Here is a 20,856-nt window from a genome sequence, read left to right as displayed (position 1 = left end):
TTGCTTTCCAGCCATTTGTGGATTTTACCTGCCACAGTTCTGCAGTAAACTTTAAAGATTTAAAGTGTTTACATGGCCAATGTCAGCCTGAGATTGGATTTTCAGGCTTGAGGGATGCCTGGATGTGTCTTTGGAGATTCAGCTGAGCAAGCCTCTTTTTCCTTCGGCTCTTCATAGCCTAAATGCAGTCAGTGCAGAGAATACAAACTCACCAGTGGCATTTTGTACCCCTAATTGGTGTGCAGCGGGGGGAATGATTCTCTAACTGTCTGTAGCAATAGCTTTTGAATCTGCTGGCAAAGTTACCTAACATTTCTGCCTCTAAATGCGAATTATTCATGAGAGCACCTGACATTACCTGGCTGCATATCTGCGTACAGCCTCTGTCTGATTTTTGTCAAACACACGCAAAATATGCCTCTCGTTTCTAGTACTTTTCCTGTAAGAAGGAAGTGTTTTTCTCAAACCATTATGCTTCACTGCTCTTCACGACTACGTTTAAGTCATCTTACATTAGGAAATAAGTAGCTTCTGCTGATGTGCAGAGCGTAATTTCTGCTTGTCTGCTTTGTTAGCCTGGGTGCTCTTTCTCAGCATACAGCACACACAGTACGCACTCCAGATCCCCGAGGCGCTTGTGCTTGGCGTCCTTCCTGCTCTGAAATCTGTGCTGCCACATCCTCATTATTGCAGACCACCAACAGACAGGAGCTGGGAGTCCAAAATGCAGCGGTTTAAGACATAACTGGCACTCGGGTCCAACCCACCTTTCTGCCAGCAAAGACAGGGCCAACTAATACGAAATCTGTGCCTCAGCCAGCCTGTTTCACAGACCATATATTCGCTGAGGCATCAAGTAGAGGGCCACGAAGCAGACAGCTGGTATTGGTATCATCTTCAGTCACTTCATCTAAATCTGTCAGATCTCTCTCGACTGAGTCCTCGGTTATTTGTGCTGAATAGTTTAAGCTAACATGATATGCTGCCTGCCATGTTTGCTCTGCACTGTTAAGAAACCACAGTGGTTGCCAGTGAGGTCCCGGAGAAACTCCAGCGCTCAGAGCTAGCTCCATATATTGGCATTGCAGCTGCAACAGGAATTTGGTCATTGCCAGCATTACCAATCAATCAGTTTAACTAATCAATCAGTGGCAACAAAGCTTTCCTCTCTTCAGTTTTCTCACTAAATATATTCACAAGCTAGAAGGCTCTACTTGCATGGCTGATCACTTGCATAGCGAAGGACCTAGGCTTGCACATTTGTTTTAGTACTAACTTGTTTTGACACATCCCTCTCTGTGTAATGGAATATCCATATGTAAGGGAAGGTCTATATATATGAGAGTAGCTGCCTACTTGCACAAGAGAAAAACATCTCATTTGATGATGTTTGATAGAAAATTTCACGGGTTGGACAATCCATCAGTTTCTTTGGTTCATGGTTCCAATTATTATTTACACTTTCTGCTACAAACATGGACCTGTTTTTCTCATTTCAGTAAATCTGGCTTTAACTTTTAACTTCTGGCTTATATTATCTCAGTCTCTGATAGTGTAAAGAGCCTCTTGGTACTTGTATGTTTTCCTTACTCAGGTTTAATGCAGCATAACTTTTACTCACTTTTTAACGTCTAACAAGATTACAGAATTAAACTGTGAGCTCGCTTCCCCCTCTTCGATGCATTTTCCTCCCAATACCTTTTATTTCTGTTCTCCTGTGGATAAAAATCTGTAAGAAGTACAAACCAGCAAAATCTCTCTAGTATGAAGTGCAGGATATTCTAGATGATGCATATTCGAAGGATGCCTTTTTTGTTCCCCAATTAAATATGGATTGGCAGGGAGCAATATTATAACCCTGACAACACTGCTGTTGCAATCAAATCTGCTGTCTGTGGAGTTCACAAGGCAGAGCTGTCACTCTCCTGGTCACTTTAATGGTTGGGAGTTGTGCTGAAAACCTTGGAGCACATGGAGCAGGAGAAAATATTGCCCAGACCTTGCCACTAAGCCCTGTGTCCCGTGGAAGCTTTCTGATGCTGTGCCCTAGTTAATATGTGATCCCTCCGCTCACAGGAAAGGAGGAAACATATTAAGAGAATAATAATTGAAACAAAATTAGGGACTGGGGATTTTGAGCGTACCATGTTATGTTTAATTGGAACTCTCTTTAGATTCAGATTTTGCTAAAAGATGTATTTCTTAAGATGTCTACCAGACTTCTCTGACTTTTACAAGGAACCCGTGAAGTACTCTGTCTTAAAGATGTCACAGAGTTTAGTTTCTGCTTTGCATAGGGGGCGAGGTCTACATGTCCTGAAACAATATTCAGATAAATTCTCATTGCCATCTTGCTTTTAGACTAATGGGCTTCTGTCAACCCGAAGAGTTTAGATGGAGTAATGACCCAGAAAGCTCTCCTTGCTTTCCTGCACATTAATCTTTCTTTTCTGATTTTCAGATTTATCTTTGATTATTCAAGAAGACTGTTTACTCATGTTGGACCAGTAAAGAAAGTTTCCGTGATTTTGTTCATATCCTTTAATCACCTGTACAGCTGAAATGACTCCAGACAAAAAAGTACTGGGGAGGAATAATTCTTGAAAATATGAAGCTGAAGTAGCACACACTGAAGGGTCATAGATAAACGTATCCTTGCGGATGTCCAGAGCACAACTAGGAGCCACTTGCTTGGCTTTCCTTGGAAAGGAGCAGAGGTAGGTAACTTCAAAACAGGAGGGGAGAATGTTATGTTCAAGCTATCATAGGGCTGATTCCAGTGTTTTTGTTTGTTTGGTTTTGTTTGTCTTTCCTTAGTGTGACAAAAACAGGCATTGGAGACCACTCAGGGATGGACTCTACCTGTGTACTTAAGTGCTGGTGGCAGTAGTTAGACCACCTGTGTTTCTTACTTAACACAGCTGAAGTTCCTGCGCTCCCTGTAATACCTCATCTGTGGGTTACAAGCCACGTCAGAAGGAGTGGGAAACAGGTGGGTCGGAAATTAGGTAATGAGTTCTTAAATAGAGCTGTGTCTATGGAAAGGTGTTGGTGATGCTACCAGTTATCTACTGGTCACTCCACTTTGGTATTTGGGGTTCAGCTGTAATTTGAAGCTCGGCAAGCATGTATGAATGCATCGGAACACATACAGTAAATTCACATCAGAGGCATGTTCCTCATACACTTTCCGTATTTTGGTGACACTGTAATTTGACTTACAGAAGGGGAGGCCAGGAACAGTCTGTACCAGTAGACACCAGATTTTTCCCAGTGGGAATGACAAACCAAGGGAGATTATTTTGCAAGCCATCTCTTCTCCCATTACGAGTTGCTAAGATCACTTCTTCCTCAAGGATTGTGCAATATTGAATGCCTCTGTTGAACATCAACTTGTTTGCAAGTGCCAGAAATGAGGTTAAACCTGTAACTAAAGTTCTTTTTTTGAGATGAGCCACTGCATATTCCCCTTGTGGGATTAAAAAACCTCTGGAGTATCCTGGATAATGTTGTGAACACCCTCAGTCATCCCACCCCGGTGGTTTCGAGAGATATTATAGGAAAGGGATCACAAGTTCCTTTCAGTTCCTTCTGCTAATAAAATCCCTAATATTCTAAGTAGAACATGGATGTGGATGGTCTCATTTTGACACCATATTAATTACAGGCATCTTCCATTTCTTCTTCAGATGTTCCCTGTATTTTCTGTAGCACGAGAGTTTATCACGCAGAAAAAAAGTGAAAGAAAGCTGTGTATTGTCTGTGAACAAAGCCAGTGAAGGACCTCTGTAACTGTTTCTAGGTGGTTCTGGTGAAAAACAACTCAGTGAGGAGTAACAGCAGCTAAAAGCACAGTTACTACTTTGTGTAGCACTGGTGTAATAGGATAGTGGGAAGGCAGCCTTAAAGCATGTAGTGCATCTTCTGAGGCTTGAAAGAAAGGAGGTGAATCTGTGACCACCACATGTTTAAGAGAGCTGGCATTGCAGACATTACATTAATAACTTTTGGAAATGCAGACATGCGGGAGTTGGTATTTACTTCAATAGGAGTGATTTCCAATTTCCTATCTTTACTCCGATACAGGCAGTAAAGTCATGATATTTGTAAAGACATAGGCATAGAGAGAAATGTGTGCGGGAATGTCTACGAGAGATTCTGCAGAACTCTGGATCTTTTTAGGTTTAAAAATGTTGCTGAAAGGGACTTCTCTCTTATTTTCCTGCTTGACCTTTACACTGAAAAAAGATCTTCCTGCTGAAACCTAATGAATTTACTTGTTGTAGGAGGCAAGACACTAAAAACAGGCAGAAGAGCAGCAATGCAATATTTAGCCAGAGTGTTTACTATTCGTTGCTGTTTGGCTTTGCAAATAACTATTTAACTAGTGCGACTCTTCGGAGAAAGAAACACTTTGTGAAAGTACCAGTGCTGCACTCAAGCACGTACCACTTCGACCTGAAAAACATTCTCCAGAGAAAAACAAGGTCGATTAAATTTAATGTTGATATTTTTAAGGTAAAAAACAACAAATACAAAAAATCTTACCGCAAACAAACAAATCAGTCCTTGGACTTACTGGCTCACGTACCCTAAGGAGGTAGCAGCAGCACACTCCAGGCTCTGTATTTTAAAAATCTTTTGCAGATGCAGACAGATGTACAGAGAGCTTTGTCAAACAGCGATGCTTCTAAACTTGTGTGAGATGAGGGGCATATACCACAGCAGCTGTGAGGAGGAATCCTCTCCTGGACCTGTTCTTCAGATTCCTGGCTGCGTAACGTGGTATTTGCTCACTGCTGGTCCGCTCAGGAGCCACTTGGAGCCAAGGGGGCTGACAAACATCTGCTTTTTGTAGGTCTGCACTGGGACAGATTGTCACCACGTAGCACGAACATCTGCTCCGTGCAGAGCAGCAGTTGTGGTGCTTGCTGCGTGCCAGAGCCCCATGAAGCCGAGTCCGGCCAGGCAGTGCTAGCAGCAGTATTTGGGGCACGTTCTGGAAGAGGAAGGTTGGCTTCCAGGGACTTAAGAAGAAAATTCTGGGGTTTATTCTGTGGAGCTTTTTCTGCGCTTCCTAAAAAAAAAAAAAAAGAAAATATGCATATGGTAAGATGGAATTGATTTGGCTGTTTTTTTCTTTTCTTCCTGTTTTTCAGGAGAGCAGCCCAGTCAGAGCTCACGCAGCCTGCTGGAAATGTGTCTTTCATCCCAGAACCGCAGGGTCATTTTGCCTGGAAGGAGGCTTTGGAGCGTGGCTGGTCCCTCAGCGCAGGGACCTGGATCTAACCGAGAAGGGAAATTAAGTGCTCTGGGGGGGGAAAAAAACTTACTATTTGAAAATGTGAAACCTTACTATTAGAAAAAAAAGCTAAATTGGGTTAGTAGTGACAGTCGTGTTACATGGGACATATATTTTACCTTATTGAATGATAATAGTGTTTTACGTTATGTGCCTGTTTCTGACTGCCCCAGGAGGCTTTAGGCACCTCATGGCTTCCTTTACCTCAGTTTGGGTTAAAGGAATCGGGGGGGGGGGGTGGCCGAGGGACGGTTGGCGGCGGGGCGCGACCGTTGGGGCGCGACCGTTGGGCGTGCGCCCCTCAGCCGCCACCTTGCGCCGGGCCGAGCCGGGCGAGGGTGCGGGGGGCCCGGGGCAGGGGCGGCGGCGGGGCGGGGCGGGACGCGGTGCCCCGCAGGGGCCGGGACCGGGACCGGGGCCGGGGCTGTGCAGGGGGCGGGGGGCCGGGGCCGGGCGGCTCCCGGTGTCTCCTCAGGGCACCGGCGGGAGCGCGGCGCTGAGGCTCCCAGCTTGCGGCTGTCCCGCCATGGCTCCCGGCTCCGAGCGGCTCTTCGACTCCCTGGGACACTTCGGCAGGTACCGGGGTGGACGGACGGGGACAGACACACACAGACACACTCGTGTGATAGATGGTGCGATGTACACACAAACATGTTTGTGAGGTGGGGTGCGCAGATGTTGGGGGGTGCGTACTTCTGCAGCCACGGACAGGGCTGGTGTGGGTTATGTGAGGGTGAGGCTCTGGGTAGAGCAGGTGATGGAAAAGAAGTGTTTGACACGGAAATGACACCTTAGCATGGATGACTTACACGACTGACAGGCGTATGACCCTCCGTGGGTTCTGTCGTGTCCTGTCCTGATGCACTGATCAGCGTGGATTTTGCAGGTGCGTCCTGCTGGAGCAGACCCTCGTGTCACAGTTTGCGTGCGAGTTGAAGCTGTTGAGTTACAGCTTTGTGCTTTCTGGCTCAGTTACCAGCGGGCTAGCCCATACCACGGTGTTGACCTGCTCCCCATCAGGGGCAGGCAGCACCCTTTTCAGCAAATCTTTGGAGCTCCTGTTAATGGTAGAGGTGCATACCTGTGCTCCGCAGCAGCGTAGGCTCCTAACGTCACGTGCAAGCAGTGTCAGCGGGTATCGATAACCTCTGTAGTTGTTTAGTATGGAAAGACCTTTTCTTTGCTTAACTGGGATCTCAGCTTAAAATGAAATCTGCCAAGTTGTGATTTACATGCATAGCCATCTGAACAATATCTCATTCATTATCAGTTCTGGGTCAGCAACAAAATATTTTGTTCTGTGTGAGCTAGGAGAGGATTCCTAGCAAACGGTTTATTTTGCTGGTGCAGTTGTTCTTCTGTCTTGCGTGCTGTTTGTGAAAAATAAGCACCTTACTCTGCTGAAATAACATGAAAGTAGTTACTTCTAATGAAGTAATTTTCCTAATTGAGATCATTTGTAAACTGTATCTGAAGTACTGATAAAACTGCATTTTGCCATTAAAGGGAGAATAATTCTACAACGATAACCTCGCTTTAGGACCCTTCAGTGAACTGCAGACTACTGAAATGCACACAGCCATGTTATACTTATGGCTGTTCAAGATTTCAAACACCACACGCTAAAAGTAAACATAACGCGAGCTTATAGTAGATGAACTTATTTTTAAAATGTGGTAAAAAAAATCTATTTAGTCCTTCAACACTGCTAGATAAATGTAGTACATATAAAACATCTGCTACATATATTCCTAATTGTAACTGAAGTAAGTTCTGATTAGTTTGTATTTATGCATGACTGTGACAGTCACAGGTAATCAATGGTTTCTTCAGTTCCAGCAATTCTCACAAGGCCCATGTAAGCCATGCACTACGCATAGATCTGGTTGGTCTGCCACAGTCAGACTGTGAGCAGTCCAAGCACTCTGAGCAGTCCAAGTATTTGGGGACTGTTCTGATTATCTTAAACTCTGACAGATGCAGTAAAGAATGGCCAGCTGTTTATATAGATATATATGTGGAGAGCATGTATGCATTATATATAGCTATAATATTACATGTACATAATTACATGTACATACAATGTATGAGCCTTCCACTTTGCAGAATTGCCATTCACACATATACCGACAACATCTTGCTTTCCATCAGACTCTCCTGCAGAAGTCTCAGTGATGCTGTAATTCTTAGAGGGGTCTCGAGACGTGCACGAACAGGCATGAAAGTGGAACAGCTCCTGTTTCCTTTGCCATTAAAGGAAGACTGTATGCCTGCGTGGAGGGCTGCCCTTGGCTGGCCGCCAGGTGCCCACCCGGCCGCTCTCTCACTGCCACTCCACAACAAGGCAGGGGGAGAAAATCAGATGAAAAAAGCCGTGGGTTGATACAAAGGCAGGGAGGCTGCTCACTCATTACTGTCACAGGCAAAACAGATTCCACTTGGGGAAGATTAATTTAATTGATTTCTAATTAAAACAGAATGTGATAGTGAGAAACAAAACTAAAAACTGAAAGGGGGGGCCCTTTGGAGCCGGCTGGAGCTGGCTCTGATCTGACCTGGGGCAGCTCCTGGGCTCTGCTCACAGAGGCCACCCCTGCAGCCCGTCTTTGAATTTGGGCATAAGGAGCATCTGTGGCCCATAAATTCAGGACTGGTGTTTTAAACGTTCTTGACTCTGTCTCTGGAGCGTGAGATCACTACTCACTGTTGCAGAGGTGAATGAAAAAAAAAAAAGTCCTGTCTGCCTCAAGAGGCCTCATCTCTAATGAGCTGCCGGACCTCAAGGCTCCTGATTTACCTGCATCAAACTGCATCCTTCTCCCAAGCAGCACCTCCTGCCAGGCCATCCCTGTGGGTTCTCCCTCACTGCCCCACAGCTTCCCCAGCCCCTCTCTGTCCAGTCAAGAAGTGACAGCCGGGCCTTGGGCTGCTGGCACAGCACACTTGTGCCCTGCTAGCTCTGCAGGCCTGCAAAGGTAGCGTCTGCTGGGTGGCCTGCAGCAAGCACGCTGCTCCTGGGCCTGCCGGCTCCTGGTGGATAACTGGGGACCTGCCCGCACACCGTGCTCCTGGGTGAACCAAAGGGCTTGTAAGAAGTTCAGTGGCTTTAGTCTACCAGCAGGGCACAGACCTTACTTACCTGGTTGCTTGTGGTCAACAGGCTATGTATTTTGCAGCTCTCATCTACGCCATCGCAAGGTGCTGAGTGGGGACATAACATAAAATGGAATAGATGTCTAGAGAAAAATCTGGTGAAGTGCCTCTCACTGCTAGAGGGCAAGGATTAGATTTCCAGTAGCCGTGAGGTGCAGTTTACATGGTACAAAGAGCTTCCTCTGTGATTTACAGCTTTCACATCTTGGCTCTTACTTTAGCTAAACGTGGGTGGTGGAAATTGTCAGGGAAAGAGGGGATAATTGGGTGTCACTGACACTATTTCCAAGTTTTGTAATGAAATATTTCTAGAATCTTTTAAAAAATTGTCTTTTCTTTCAAACTATCCTTTTTTTCTTTTGTTTTAAACAAAATGAAGTTAGCCAGATTTTCAAACGTTGGTTTTATAATTGAAGTATTGTACCAGCAGTTAGGCTATTTAACAAATTAGCAATGACTGCTTTTCATCTTTAGTGAAATGTTTGTGCATTTCTTCAGCCTTTAACACCTTCACGTCATTGCCTTATATGAGCTTGTTGCCCGGTCAGTGGAGCTGCTACAATTTGGACTTCAGAAGCAACCCCTACCAGGATTAGCACTGGGGAAAGGAGAGAAGCAGGACAGGGTGCCCACCTGTTCCATCCGGACACAGAGTCCAGGAGAGATGACCACATTTTTCAACAGTTTCAGTGTTTTCTGTTAATTGCCCTGGAACTTTTCTAGTGTGCATAAATAGATTGTAGACCATGCTTAGCTCATAAAAGACTGCCTTGACTTTTGTAGAGATTCTTTCAATGGATGTTTGCAATGCAGTCCCTGCTCGTCAGTGCTATAAAAGCAATGTTTGAACACTTGGTGCTAACACTATTTCTCATCTCTCCACTTTGTAGAGTTCTTGGTTCATTTCTGAAGGCCTACACCAAACCATCTGTCTTCTCTTCACATCTCAGAACTTTTCCAGGCTCCTATTTTCAGGCTGATGCCCTTATTCCCTCTCCGGTTTCATAGCTTCCAGCTCTTGTGGAGATCTGATTATGTCTTCTATAAACTGTGGTGTGTACACGATACTTTCAGGAATTTTCCAGGAATTTTTGGGTGTGTATTAAATACCAGAGTCCCAAGTATCTCAGAGAACATGCTCACTCATTCCTTTTCATGGAAAAGAAAATAGGAATATTTTCAAACAATGATTTTTCAAATTCACATATTTTATAGACTTCTTGAAAGGTTCTTCCCCAACAGAAATACGTTTTTCAAGCTGAGAAGTGTTCTTGCTGTACATGCAAAAATATCACTTTTTCTTTTCCAAGCTAGTATGGAGAAGCAGGTAATCATATTCAGCATTTGAAAAGATGATTTGCTTTTACTTTAAAGACAGAAACATTACAAGCATTTTCTGAATACTAATACATTTAGTGTTTAATGCATCCTACACAATATTGATATTAGTAAACAAAATAATGTGAATTCCTGTTTAAACTTCGAGTAGTTCCCCAAAGGTGAGCAAAATACTGGTGGTATAGGTACTGCTTTTGGAAAAACTTTTTTCCCCAATATGCTAGGTACTTTATGCAGTGGACAAATTTATAGCAACATATCTGTCATTCGGTTTTCAAACTGTGTCAGTGGACAGCTGTTTGTGTTTACTGGAATGTGCCAGAGAGAAGAATCTCAAATCTAAGTCCTCCTTTGGCTCCCAGTCAGGGGTGGTGTTTGTCAGAAATGCTTGATAAATGTTCTTCAGCTTTATAACTGTACTATATTATAACATCTGAATCAGCCTGTGCTCGTCTCAGGTGCCCATAGGGTAAAATAAGTGGACTTAGCTCCATTTCAGTAAGAACTGTTTGTTTTTTTTTTTCATTTTGTTTTGACTTTTTTTTTTTGGTGTCTGGATATTTTGCAAAGCGTACTCGATCCCATTGGTTGCATAGCATCATAATAGCTTTGGAGAAGTGAGACAAGCCATGTGTTTTCACAGAGTAAACTCTAGCAGCTTAAACAAAGCTCTTATTATCTATGCCTGACTAGGCAAAAGTAGAAATATTCTCAGGGCTCAGAACCAAAGATGGATACTGGCAAGTGCCCCTAGGTAATGTGACAATCACTAGCAGTGCTGTCTGCAAGGGGTGCTAAAAACATTTGCTGGGATCCAGGTCATACTGGAGGCAGTCTAGCACAGGATCTGCATAGACAAAACTGTACTGCACCCAAGTGTGCTGGCAACCTCACCCCGCCTGTGTCTGGAGTGAAAAAGGGCATTATAACAGTAAATTAAAAGGTAGGTCACAATAACAGAAAATCGTAGAATCACAAAAGATAGTAAATCAGTTAAGATTTGTAAGCCAGCTGCTGAGATTCAGATTGCACCTCTGAAATGTCGGCAGCCCGCCAGGGTGGCTTCTCGACAAAGCTGTAGCATGGACAGAGTTATGACAGCCTGAGGCTATTATCACACGCATCAAGGAGCTGATGATCAGCTGTTTCGTCCCCAAATATTGTGGTATGAATAAAAATTAAACATGCAAGGCACTGCACAGTGTGTTCTCTGTAATTTGGTGCGTGATATGTCACTCCTGTGAAAGCTCTATTGCTGCTATAAAAGCTCTGCCAGTAATTTTCTCATAATTGTCATGATTTTCAGCAGCACAGAGGTTTTCAAAAGTGGGAAGGACATGTTTTATGAAAGGGCTTACTCACAAGAAGTTTGACCAGTTTACTGTGGGAAGTGAAATGATTCAAGTGGGATATTTAGAGGATTTGTCTAAGGCCTCAGAAACCTTCAGCACATGCTATGAAATTTTCTGTGCTACCATGTTGCTGTATGCAACAAGAATGGGACTGAAATATGTACCCAGCTGATGTTTCATTTCAGGTGGCTTGAGGTATTAAGCTATATGAGCAAGAACATGAGATTATCAATTTCTCAGAAATATGGAAAAAATAGCAAGACAGAAAATATCAACTGAGGTCTCTATTACAAGGGCAAGACTAGAAACAGTGTGAAGACAAATGAGACAGAGATTTATAAGTACTAATGATGATTGATCTGACAGATTGTCCACATACCTGGGGAGAAATCTCATCTCCTTGAAAAATACTGAAATTACCTAGACAGCTAATGTGTGCCTTCATATCATGCATTGACAGCCAAATCGTAATGCCTAGCTCACTCAGACCAGATGTTCTCTGAAGTTCACGTGCAACAAAAAGGTGGTTTGAGGAATCTAGAAGCACGATCCATTGGATCAGAGACCGAACCCTTTCCTCAAGAAAATGTTTTCATTAAGAGGAGAAGCTGGGATTCCTCTTCCTGTCATTTGTAGGCATTACTATTAGCTAGCAGCATCAGAGGTGCAGTGGTGCTGGGACAGGAGTAGAGGCCGCAGCCTGGAGAACAGATGGAAAAGGCTGGTAAGACAGCAGGAAACAGAATACAAAAAGATGCTTCAGAAAACTGGGAATAATTTGCTGCTCTACGAAGAGCAGTCAGCACCACACTTTGGATGGGGCTCAGTGTCACTTCAGTGTCTTGTCTCCATGGATCGATGTAGCCTGGCCTTTTCCAGCCACGTTGCAACCTTCTCCTCTCTAAGCTGTGAAGGAGATTTGGAAGGATCTAGGTTCCCACCTGATCCATCCATATAAGTCTATGCTAGCTGTACAGGGAAGTTAGCTGTTCAAATCAAGGCTCAATAGAGTAAATAAAATAAAGTTAGTGAGCTCATCTCACTGACTTTACAGGTGTACAGTGTAAACCTCAGATGCCTGCATTAGTCACCTTGTCAAGGGGGAGAATACCCTTTAAGGGCATAATTCATCTGTCTCATTTTCAGTGAGTGCTTTAGGACAGGATGAATGCTGCACCTAGATTTGTCTGTGCTTCCTCATTGAGTGAAAAGGGGATCTAGAGAATTACAGATGTATTTGGATTGCACACTGTATACCGTATATTGCATCCAAGTGTACAGTATACATCCAGATTCTTCACTTTCAACTTATGTTAACTAACTAAGGCTTAGCTAGGAGGTTGGGATGTGGGAGCTGCTTCTGGCAGCACGCTTTCTGCATCGCAGTATTAGCCAACATCTTTCTCTCAAGACAACTCAAAGCAGGTACCCTGAGCTCTGCTGAATGTCAGATATCAGAAAACGGTCAGGTATGCAACTGTACTGCTGTTACAGTGCTTGCCACCTTGTTGGCATTCCATCAGCAATACCTGCTGTCAGTTCCTTGAATACAGGTAATTCCAGGAAAGATTGAGTTTGGCCAGGGATTGAATTGAGAGCATTAAGATCAGAGCAAAGAGGTCAAGCCAATTCTGAAAACATTGGAGTCCTGAAGAGATGGAAAGTGAGGAATCAAAACCTGCAACTGACTTCATGGAAAGGAAAAAAAGGAAGATTAATACAGTCATTTAGAACTTACAAAGTAGGCAAAAATACGTTTTTATAACTCTTAAATTGCTGATAGATCTTTGTGTCCTTGGTGAAAAGTTAGAAAATACTACTGATACTATTCGTTTAGCCTTTGCTCAATAAGTAAACGTTACCATATCTACGAAGTAATATTTCATTTGAATGTCTGTCTAGTACTAGAGAGAAAGTCAAATATGAAAGGTGGAAAATAAGCAATAAGATAAGCAATATCCAAAAGCATTTTGTGACACAAAGCTACTGAATATATGGTGAAATTATACAGATGAGACCACATTTCATTAAAATAACTTTTATTCATGTCAGACTCCAAAACAAATTGCCATTTGGATTTTTTTCTGCTGTTTAGATCTTTGGCACTGGCTTAGGTCAGCAGAGCTGGGAATTACCAAGAAACTTGTTTCAGCTCCACCCTTCTGCGAGAGAATTTGTGTTTGGTCCAGGGTCAGAGCAATTGGAACCTCCTGTCGCTGACACTTGCATTTTAGGCTCCTTGGAGAACCGTAGTCCTCTGTAGATCGGTGGAGCTGAGTGAGCTCTGTTTGGTCTCTGTTCTGAACGGATGCGGGTGGTACAAAACCAGATCTGTGCAGAAGAGTCCTGGCAGGTCTGAGCAGAATACAGCTTTTTTATTGGATTCTTTTGGAGAATGGGAGCCCCATGTATTTCTTATAAATATTTATGTAAGGTTTGAAAACAGCATTATGCCAGATCACTCCCCTGTACCATAAGAGAAAGACTCAAAGAAAGCACCTGGCTCTACTGTGGAGGTATAACCAGATAAAAGAACCCTACAGAACATGTTTAGTAAGATGTTAAAGTGCATTCTTGGCCTTGGAAACAGTGAAATCTGTCATCTGGATTTCTTTGTTTTTAAGTTAAATTAATTTTTAGAGTTTAATGAGAAAGGTGGTAGAATCATTTTCCTCGAATGACAGGAAATGGAAGTGTTGTCTGCTTTCCATGAAGAAATCAAGAACAGTATAGAAGAAATCAGACTGTTGGTGATGGAAGAGACAAATGACCAATAAAACTAATGAAAATATCTTTTCTTTGGAAAGATCAATAATGCTGTTAAGATTTTGACTTTTCTTTGGAGAGGTTGTGAAAAAGCTCTCTGTCTAATTAAATTGAAAGGCAGTATTTCAAATATACAAAATCTATTAAATCAACTTTTGACATTTCATAGTATTGTATATACTCGACGGTGTAAATCTCTCAGAAGAGAGAAAGCAGGAATATATTTCTTGTCCTGTGAAGTCACAGTTAGGTTAGGTGAACCACTGTCCAACAGCGAAACTGGAAGGGGTCTAAGGAAATAAGAACTGGACAGAAGTTCATGACCAGGCTGCTAGGCGAAACAAAACAAACTGAAAACTCCCCAGTGGGAATTAATCATTTAATTGTGTCTTGTTATGGGGCAGATTCCCATGACCATTCAGGGAAAAGCGGTTGAGGACTTCTAATCAGAGCGGGCTGCACATTTACAGTGAGTAGGGGCAGTTTGGAGGGAAGGTGAGCTGTGAGCCTGCAAAAGTAGCTGAAAGTCCTCTTGAGCTCAGAAACCTTTTTTAATGTAGGTGTAGAGATAACCTGGCTTATCTTGGAGAAGATAGCCCATTGGGGATAATAACCTGGCTGAGAAGTAGGAACATGGGTGGGACGGACCATCTGACCTTGGAAGAGCCAAGAGACAAGTTTAACAAAGTATGTAGACCATATCACACTGTAGATTGCTCTGACTCCCTTTCTTCAAGTTGTAGAATTACATATGTAGAATTGTATGCATGGAGAATTGCAACTTGCTGTGTTGTCTTTGGCAGCAAAGAATCTCCGGTTGAAATTGATTTGCTTTTCCTTAAGCAATACTTTGATTTATGTGTTGCCTCAAATTTTACAAGGCACCGTATTATCTAGCACTTAATTTCTGCAGTGTAACTAATAACATCTGAAGTGATTCTATTTGTGAAATATTCCTAAAAAGATATTAGACATTAAATGTACCTGCTTTAGCTCTTCTGTTTTGCTCTTGATGACGACTTACTGTGTTGAAAGTCACGATTAACACCATAATGCTGTAAAAGTTTCAAAGGGAGCCAGGGATAGTAAAATGCCCATTACCCAGGTGATACAAGGCTTTATGCAGCCCACAGAAATGGCCTAGGTCATCTTAATAATATTCTTGGCTGCAAAAGTAATGTTATGGATAAAATTATTGCTTATATTAAGGAAGAAAGAAACTTACAGAAATGGTTTAAATATAATTTGATTTGTAGAGCTAATATTCTTTATTATTTTAAGTGAAAACTCAGAATATACTAGTATATGCAAAAATGATTATAAACATGCTAGGAAAGTGGCATCCAGTATGCTTGAATTGATTATGCAGATTTCTTACTTGTTTTGCGTTTTCCCATGAGATCTTTCAAAAACCTGTGAAGAATGAGAAACTTGATAATCATTTTCCAAGTGGGGAGCAATGAGATTTCCTATATAGAAATTTATAGCCTTTATTGCTTAACAATATGTGGCATGGCAAGAGAATTTATGTAGAATTAAGACTGAAAATGAGCTGTCGCCATCCAAATTTTGTTAGGCATTGATATGAATATGGACCAAAGAAACAATTCTTAAGAAGCATCATGTAATCACTGCAATGGCAAGTGTTCATTCCATGTATTTGTACCTTCAATTACACCAGGCATGGTCTCGCAATAGGAATACATAAACAAATAAGTAAGCACAGAATTCATATGAAAACTGATGAGTTTTATTTCAAGACCATAGATGGAAAAAATTCAGATTAAATAAACTTCCATAGTTTGAACAAAGTTAGTGCTATGTGTAATCAGGTTAAACAGCAGAAAACATCTGAAAACACATGAAGTGGAAAGGAGGAATGAAACATGCTAACAGTTTGTACACGAAGTAGTACCTCTGCCTATAATTGGGTGGAATCTCGGTAAAAACATTTAAATTCTAGTAGACACTTTAGGGATTGTGGCGTGAAATGATTTGCTTACGTAAGCTGATGGAAACACTACAGCACAGGAGGGAATTAAAGACGTAGTTTGGCTTTGTCCCCAAAAAAGAGGCTGACCAAAAGAAAACGGTGTTACTGAAGATACTAGAATTCAGTTTTCCCTGTAAGAAGTAGCGCTACTAATATATTATGCAGATGGAGTACATGCTGAATTTCTGAATGGTAGATGTTTGTACAAATGCTGCTCCTGGAAAGGAAGCATCAAAGTACAGGGCTGGAAGCAGTTACTCTTGAACAGTTACCCACTGTGTTTAGCACCGATCCAAATAATTCCAAACCAAACTGAAATAACTTAAAAGCTGCATGGTCATGTTCTTTTTTTAATTTAATTACCTGGTACATGTCCTTGAGACACGTAAGGCAGAAAGGACAAGTGGATAACTAAAAGGAAATCGGCAGGCTCCAGCATTGCCACTGGAAGGCGTTAGCCATGCTGTTGCAATAGCAGTCCGTCCCCGCTTGCCAGCCCTGCTCCTCTTGTGATCGATCAGTGCTCCACCGATAACTGCTGCAGCCCCACGTGGCGCCACGACCGCCAGCTGGGGGGCTGCTTTGCTGGCACCTGGATGGGTGCAAATGCTCAGAAATTACAAAAAGGTGCTTCGTGCTGACTTTGATCATCAAAAATAAGGTCGACCTGAAGAAAGTTAGAAATCAATGTGATTTGTTTGAATCAACGTTCAAAAAGGAGTTCCTAATATGTTTTGAAGCACTGTGTAATTAGTAATGGGATGCATTCAACTACCTCAAATCAAGTAATGCAATACAAGAAAATGAAAGTAATCTTGATTTTCTTTAAATTTCAGACTTATATAGAAAAACATGTAAAAAAAATCAGGAGGAGACTTCATGAGAAGCAAAAAACTTTCAGAGGCAGTAATTATTGGAATCTTCTGATGATTGACTTATATTTGCTGCAGTGGAAGAGGAAAACAAAAATATCAGAAATACATTCGTAATATGGCAAAAAGAGAGAATTCACTTCCTCTTTTTGGTAAAGGTTTTGAGTAGAAAATATCTTTTTTTCCAGGATTTGCACTAAAATTTTACTTTGCCATCCTTGTACTCATTTCTTAGGGTATATAAAATGGAATGAATTTTATTTGACATTACACTGGAGTTTACAAACCAGGTTTTTGTTGTTTGCTTTAATTTAAGCAGAGTTTTCTTCTTGTGTTTGTGTGCATGTCAAGAGTCATTTACATAGATAGACACTGCAATAAAAAGGACCTGCCATAGCCACTGTTAAAGGTAAACATTCCCAAAAGATAGTATGAAAATTAATGGTACTCTTCTTGCAAAACCTTGAAACCCAAGCATAGGAATCGTATCTCAGATACCAGTTTGTTATGGTAGCTGGCAACAATGTCTTTTTAATGACTCTTCCAGACAATGTAAAAATGATGCATATGGACAAAAAGTATATGAGAAAAGGCTGTTTGGATAAATGGAAAGCGTTCCGTCATACCACTCAACAAATGCTGGCGTCACTTCACTTTGAGTGAGTTTGCTCATCTGACGCCTAGATACAGATCCATAAAGAAATGATAGCTGGGATAGAAGTGTTAGAGTTCTTCAGAAAATCAGTTCTAAAAGATTGTAAGAATGTTTTGGTGTCTGCAGTGACTGCATATTGATGCACACATTACTACTAGTGATGATGTATATGGGGCACTCCGGATTTCTACAGGCTTTCTTATTCCCATTGCATCTGTGCCGTTGGTGTGTTTATCTGCATCCAACACAGCATCTTCTTCCTCTGAACACCAGTTCTGGAAACGACCATTTTGCTGATGTGGGCTGAGACCAAGTCTTTGCATAGTTTAAACCACCCCTACCTAGGAGGGAAGGAAGTTTGCTCTTGATGCTGCAAGGCAAATAAGGCCATGTCAGTTGTGTATTTAAGGCTGCTTCCAAATCTGCCTCTCTGTACCATAGCAAAAATACTGCTCCCGAGTCTCATTCAGCTCTTTTCCTCTCAAAAAATAAATGTGGAAGTGTACAGAAATGCATAACAGTTTTTTGGTTTTAAGTGGAAAGAATGCTGGATGGCTTTTTTCACATAAAAAAAAAAAAAAGCATAGAATACAGAGCTAAAAGTGGTCACTGAACACAAATTCTTTCAGAAATAGTAAATATCTGGAATTTTCTTTCCACCGAAGCCATGCTGTTGAGTGTAGGCTGCACAGCAAAAACATGCCGTGTTTTCTGACTAAGTGGTTTGCTAACAAGGTGGTTGAAAAGGCAAACAGTCAAAATAGTTCTTGTAAAACCTGTGGAATAGTACAAGTCTCTTGTTAATCACAGCACAGCCTTGTCGCTCTATCATGCACTGAAAGGATTTTTAAAGTTTTATATTAGCTTTTGAGGAGAATCTAATATATTTGCTTTTATTCTATTATCTTTTTATCTCTAACCTATCTTTTTATTCCCTAACATCTACGTGTCAATGTCCGCTTCAGATATTGTTGCCTCCCAGATGTACCGCCTTGCAAATAGACTGCTGCAGATCGTTTGCCTGGATGGAAAACAAATTAGATCAAGCAACTGATCTGGCTTGTTTTTGTTTTTGTTATTTTAATCATCATCTGTTCTGACGTTTTTTCAAGATCAGTTTTCCAGATAAAATCCACAGCCGGGCCACATAAAAAGTACCACCACATCTGAGGGGAGTCTCAGGGGATCACTGTGTCTCAGGGGGTAAATAAACAGTGGGAAAAGAGAGGGAAGGAAATACGATGACAGTGCCACAGGGTATGTTGTGTCATGAGAATACAGCCAGAGTGGCAGTGGTCTGAGATCTAGTTCATTATCTTTATGCAAGACTGTTTCTTCATTTCAGGTACTGAAATTGCAATATTAGCATTTGCTTTTCTTAGATTATAAAACCTGTGCAGAAGAGCCAGAAAATGCATTTTTTTTCTTTTTTTTTTTTTTTCTGAAAGCAGTAGACTGAAAAAAGAATTAACTGGGGCGAAATTTCACAAAAATATTTTAGGAAGGGCTGGCACATTTTCATGCTGTGTCTTGCTCAAGCTTTTATGAAGACAGTTTTATGCTCATTTGACTTCTGGCATTCATTAAGTGCCTCTGTACTGGAGCAGTAACCTACAAAGTCTTCTTGACTTCTATATTTGACACTCCTGGCAAGAGTGACAAAATGTACTTGCCAAATAATTATCTCCCATGGCAAGTCACTGAAGAGATGGAAAAATACTGTGAAGAGCCAGAGATTATCATACTTTTTAGGACAGTCATCATGTTCACAGATCTTAAAAATGGCAAAAAGAATATGTTTTAAGAAGAAAAATAACATATAAAATGCTGTTGAAAATTACTGCTTGCAACGATATGCATTACTTAATCTGATATGTGTATGTGAGGATAACTGGCATATAAAATATCCTCCCCAAAACCGGCCTTTTTTGAAATCAGCCCCGGAAAACAGATCTCAGACTTTGCTGAGAGAAGCCTTGCCTTCTCTTGGTAAATGTTGGTAGTATTTATTCCTATGGCAATGGGATTTTCTTGACATCTGGAGGTGTGAGCAACACTCTCTTATGTCAGGGAAATTTAACTTATTTTAAAATGGAGTTTGGTGTGGTTACTATATTACATGGTTGCCAGCGATTGCGAGCTTTAAGCTTAGTAATAGAGGATTTCTTCTCAACCCAGCGTTCTTAACTCAAGTGTTAGGGGAAGAAGTCAATCATTTACAGCAGGTAGCGAGGACAGTGCAGACTTTAACCCGTGCCTCATGGGCAGCGAAGTGCACAGGTTCTGCTGTCACCTACTGCCACAGCCCAGCCTGCTGCAGTGGGGGGTGCCCAGGGTCCCTGAGCTGCCCCCCGCGCCAGTCCTCCCGCAAAGAGGAGACGCTGCGTGAGCATGGCCAGGAAGCAGCCCCAGGATTTTAAGGCTGGGCAAGGGTAGCGATACAGCCACACCAGGAGGCTGGGACAACTCGTGCACCCAGCTGTGCGAAGGGAGGGGTCCCCGGCTAGCCATGGAGCAGATTCGTGTGCCTCCTTGCTCAGCACCCTCTGCTGCCCCGTCCACACTTCTGGCAAACCGGTGTCTGTCATGAGGCTGCTGCTGTGGCTTTCTCTGTCCTGTATCCATTCTGCAGCTGCTGTGGCAAGCAAAGCTCAATGCATCTATAGTACTCTCCCATCCCACGTATCATCCTCCTTACATACTTTTCATGCTTTCTATATGTTGTCAGTGACAGCCGAATTAACTCCTTTTTGGTAACTACGCAAGTTAATGAATTTCCTGACCTCTGTGCAACCAGCCTGTCTAGAAGAAAAACTCTTCCTACCCCCAGGAGATGCTCAGCAGTTCACAAGGTTGGGCTTTTCAATCCAACATCGTCGTGTATTCAGCAGTGAATTTTCTCTTCACATCAAAGGAGGGATTTTAGGTTTTGGTGTGTGTATTTACTGAAAGAGCCCTAGCCAGCCCATTGTGGAATTTTACTGGAGAGAGCAGTAGGGCGTTTTTACAGGCAGGGAAGCAGCGGAGGCAGAGCTGTGGGATGCCTTCAGCCACCAGTGCTGCCACACACTTCTGTAGCTTCACATCTGGCCTTATTCTCTCCTATTCCTGCTTCTCTTGCCTGCTCCTTGGCTTCTTTATTGAACAGTTAGAGGTTAAAAACTGCAGTGAAGTCCATCCTGCAAGATTCAGCAACAGCACAGCCATTCTGTTGTAAAAACACATTTTCATGTTCTTAAGTCAGAAACAGCATGAATTATGTCTATCACTGTGTATCTATGAATTATGTCTATCACCATGTATCTGTCATACTGTTTGACTTTCTGTATTTGCTTAGCATAGGTGCTACAAATGAAGTAAGAAAAATAATGACACTGTAGAGTGGATTTCTTTGTTGGAGCTGAATAAGATTTTTGTAACACTGA

General features: G+C 42.1%; 1 protein-coding gene across 1 annotated transcript in view; it reads left to right on the top strand.

Annotated features, from left to right (window-relative positions):
- The first annotated feature begins 5,828 nt into the window (after nt 1-5,828).
- SLC22A16 (solute carrier family 22 member 16) overlaps nt 5,829-20,856 on the top strand; it is a 32,522-nt gene continuing 17,494 nt past the window's right edge. The window contains exon 1 of the mRNA XM_035564846.1: nt 5,829-5,878. Coding sequence (XP_035420739.1) covers nt 5,829-5,878 — 50 coding nt within the window. The remainder of the gene's footprint in view (nt 5,879-20,856) is intronic.

The sequence above is a fragment of the Cygnus atratus genome, chromosome 3, assembly GCF_013377495.2.
Source record: "Cygnus atratus isolate AKBS03 ecotype Queensland, Australia chromosome 3, CAtr_DNAZoo_HiC_assembly, whole genome shotgun sequence".
In the NCBI taxonomy this organism is placed as follows: domain Eukaryota; kingdom Metazoa; phylum Chordata; class Aves; order Anseriformes; family Anatidae; genus Cygnus; species Cygnus atratus.
The sequence above is the reverse complement of the archived record's forward strand: the minus strand, read 5'-3'. Positions and strand labels throughout refer to the sequence as shown.